The sequence below is a fragment of the Herpailurus yagouaroundi genome, unplaced genomic scaffold (genome assembly GCF_014898765.1).
Source record: "Herpailurus yagouaroundi ecotype Mexico unplaced genomic scaffold, PumYag 197, whole genome shotgun sequence".
NCBI classification, from domain to species: Eukaryota; Metazoa; Chordata; class Mammalia; order Carnivora; family Felidae; genus Herpailurus; species Herpailurus yagouaroundi.
In genome coordinates, this window is record NW_024412428.1 from 6,356,185 (window position 1) to 6,359,316 (window position 3,132).

Genomic DNA, 3,132 nt, shown 5'->3' on the forward strand with positions numbered 1-3,132 from the left:
CCGCTCGGCCGGCGCGCCCTCCATGCGGCCGCCCAGCATGTCCGGGCACTGTCTGCTCGCGCCCATCCCCGAGTCCTCCTCCGATTGCCTCCCGCCCAAGGACATCAAGCTGGCCGTGCTGGGCGCCGGCCGCGTGGGCAAGAGCGGTGAGTGCCCGGGGGGCCGCGCCGGGAAGGGGGGAACCGGGCTTCGGGGAAGAGCCGGAGCTCTGGAGCGGCGGGAGGCGGGGTGGAGCGCGGGGAGAAACCTGGAAGTTTCGGCGCGGGCCCCGGCTCTCCCCCGCCAGCCCGCTTTTCCCGCTGCTTCCCCGGGGCGTCTACTCCAGGGCTCCCTCCCGCCCGGGTTGGCACCTGCTGGAGAATGGCGGGGGGGGGACTGGTGCGGCAGGCCGGGCACCTGCAGTCACACCCCGACGCGCGGGAGACCGCGACGGCCGCACCCTGGGTGTTGCAGAGCCGTAGGACTGGGGCAGTACCCGCTGTCCTGCGGCCCATCGCCCCCTCCTTTTCCTCGAGAGCGTCCGGGGTGACTGTTTGGTTCCAGTCGTTTAGCGGACTTCCCCATGGTTCCCTTTCAGCAATGATCGTGCGCTTCCTCACCAAGAGATTCATCGGCGATTATGAACCGAATACAGGTTAGAATAATTTCGTGCTCTCTGCTTCCGTGGCTGCATGCTCCGAGCTCCGGCTTTCTTTCTCCTGATAGGAGGCTAGGAATTTAAAAGCAAACTCTCCTTCACTCTCCAGGCAAGTTGTATTCACGGCTCGTCTACGTAGAGGGGGACCAGCTATCCTTGCAGATTCAGGACACCCCCGGGGGCATCCAGGTAAGGACTGCCCGAAGCAAACAGCTCACCACCTTGCACACACGGGGGCGGGGGAGGGCTCCCAGGCTTGAGCAGGATGTCTAAACACACCCGTTTTGCCTTTAGATATAGAAGTGGGCTGTCCCCAGGTGGAGGCTTAGAAACCCTCCTGGGGGCTCGGGCAGGGTGGGTGGATGGTTAGGGAGGCAGCATCCTGGTGTCCGTCACCTTCAAAGGAGAGAGATACGTGACCTTTCTTTACAACCCTAGTGGGGCATCACTGCTTGTAGGGATGGGTCCTCCCCAGCTTCCAGAACTGGGCCAGGAAACCGTTAACAAAATTATTGGGGTGGGATTCTGGGGAGGGGCTCCTCCCCTAGCAGGGACTGCTGACGTGCTTCTTAACTGTTCCCTCAAGTTAGTAATTGCAACCAGATAAGCCCTTGGCAAGCAGTCAGGAATTTAACTTGATTAACAAGTTATTAATTGCGCTCCCTTCTAGGGAGGCAAGGTCTAGTGGAAGAACAGAAAGAAGGAATTTGTTTCTGTAACATTCTCAAAAAGGGCATGCTAAAAATATTTTTATGGGCTTGGGAAGATATTTATCTTGGCTTGTTTTCAAAGTTTTGTTTATTCCCAGTTCCCTAAAGATTGCGCCATGCTAATTTGAAAGTTCTCGTTGAAGTCATCCTTCAGTCAGCCAGGGCTCACCACAGAATACCTGCCAAGCAGGGGGCCGAAAGCATTAGTGGCAGCCAATAAAATAACCCAGGCAGGGAGCTGGCCCGAGAATTTGTTCTGCCCGCAGCCAGAGCCGCCTTCCGCAGAAGCTAGGTGGAGTCTGAAGACTGTACTTACGATTTCTTTTTCGAACTTGTTTTCCCGAGGGTCCCTTTGATCTTATTTTGAGTCCGCTCCCTCTGCGGGCTTCCTTGATCCAGACTCGAGTTGATCTTTCTCAGGTCCAAGACAACCTCCTCCAGGTAGCTGATCCTCTGTCCAGGTGCGTGCAGTGGGCAGACGGCTTTCTGCTGGTCTACTCCATCACGGACTACGACAGCTACCAGGCCATCCGCCCCCTCTACCAGCACATCCGGAAGGTCCACCCTGACGCCAGGGTCCCCGTCGTCATCGTGGGCAACAAGGGGGACCTTCTGCATGCCCGGCAGGTGCAAACGCGTGATGGCGTTCAACTAGCCAACGAGCTGGGCAGCCTGTTCCTTGAAATTTCCACCAGTGAAAACTACGAGGACGTCTGCGATGTGTTTCAGCACCTCTGCAAAGAGGTGAGCAAGTCGCACGGCGTCAGCGGGGAGAGGAGGAGAGCCTCCATCATTCCCCGGCCGCGCTCTCCCAACATGCAAGACCTCAAGAGGCGCTTCAAGCAGGCTCTGTCTTCCAAAGTCAAAGCCCCCTCTGCGCTGGGGTGAACCCGGCTCACCCAGACTTGCCTCCTTTTTACTGAGCGTTTGTGCAGCCGAAAAGACTGGGGATCTCCCTTTTTAGCCGCACATTCAAAGTTTATTTTTATACAGACCTTGGTTTTCGAGTGTATGTGTGTTTCTGAAAATTCAGTGATTGCCTAGAAGTTGGATAGTTTGTTTTTTTTTATTAAACTAAATTTTTTTTTTTTTTTACTGTAACTGCTAGCCACTTTTCCATTAAAGGCAAAATGGCAACATGGCTCCTTGTTTTCTAAATGTCTTTTTATAGATCATACTTGCACCAGAGCCCAGAACGGCTCCACACTTGCCCTCAGTCTGAACTCCTGTTGGTGTCTTGCGGTAAGGGGGTTGATGTAGGGGGATCTGTTGTGGGAGAAAGGAAAGAATGTGCAGGAGGAAAGACTTGAGCAACTGTAGGATGTCTTTAATTAGGGCGCTTTGCCACAGGCATGAAATTGACACCATGTGATTTTCAGGGAAAGGGGTTCATTATCCGCTGGTGCTACAAAATTACAAACAAGAGTAACAGTTTTATTTGTTGGTGCAAATGCTCGTTTATCCTCTCCACCCTGTTCTAAAAACTAAAAATGCCTTAGGTCAGTAACCGCACCCTACCCAGAGTGGTGAAAAATTCTTCCTGCTCTGCCTCCCGGACCCTCACATCTAACAGGGCATCTGAAGGGTCCATTCCCCTCTTTTTCTCTAAAGCGTCACTCTGCCACAATCTAGGCCTGTACAGGTGTCGCCCAGACTGGCAGGGAAGGTGAGACTGGTTTCTTGGTTTCTGGAATGACACCCCTCGCATGCTTTCTTCACATCAGGACAACCTGGCTAAAACCAACCCTAATCTCTTTATTTTCATGGCTAAAGAAACTCAGCTGT

General features: G+C 54.0%; 1 protein-coding gene across 4 annotated transcripts; it reads left to right on the forward strand.

The window, feature by feature from the left end:
- The first annotated feature begins 6 nt into the window (after positions 1 to 6).
- On the forward strand, positions 7 to 2,489 carry RASL11A (RAS like family 11 member A). Of its 4 annotated transcripts, none has more exons than XM_040448092.1 (4): positions 7 to 146; positions 578 to 634; positions 747 to 826; positions 1,693 to 2,489. In XM_040448092.1, the coding sequence occupies exons 1-4, from the start codon at positions 23 to 25 to the stop codon at positions 2,233 to 2,235; spliced, it is 804 nt and encodes a 267-aa protein (XP_040304026.1). In that variant the 5' UTR covers positions 7 to 22; the 3' UTR covers positions 2,236 to 2,489. The 4 variants fall into 4 exon arrangements, with proteins under 4 accessions (XP_040304026.1, XP_040304028.1, XP_040304027.1 ...); XM_040448094.1 differs by having other exon boundaries at positions 1,768 to 2,489; XM_040448093.1 differs by lacking the exon at positions 578 to 634.
- The last annotated feature ends 643 nt before the right edge of the window (positions 2,490 to 3,132 follow it).

Excerpts from the sequence above, each read along its gene's own strand:
- RASL11A (XM_040448092.1), top strand. The coding sequence starts at position 23 with ATGCGGCCGCCCAGCATGTCCGGGCACTGTCTGCTCGCGCCCATCCCC. Across the intron at positions 147-577 it reads CGGCCGCGTGGGCAAGAGCG|CAATGATCGTGCGCTTCCTC; the intron begins GTGAGTGCCCGG and ends GTTCCCTTTCAG. Across the intron at positions 827-1,692 it reads ACACCCCCGGGGGCATCCAG|GGTCCCTTTGATCTTATTTT; the intron begins GTAAGGACTGCC and ends TGTTTTCCCGAG.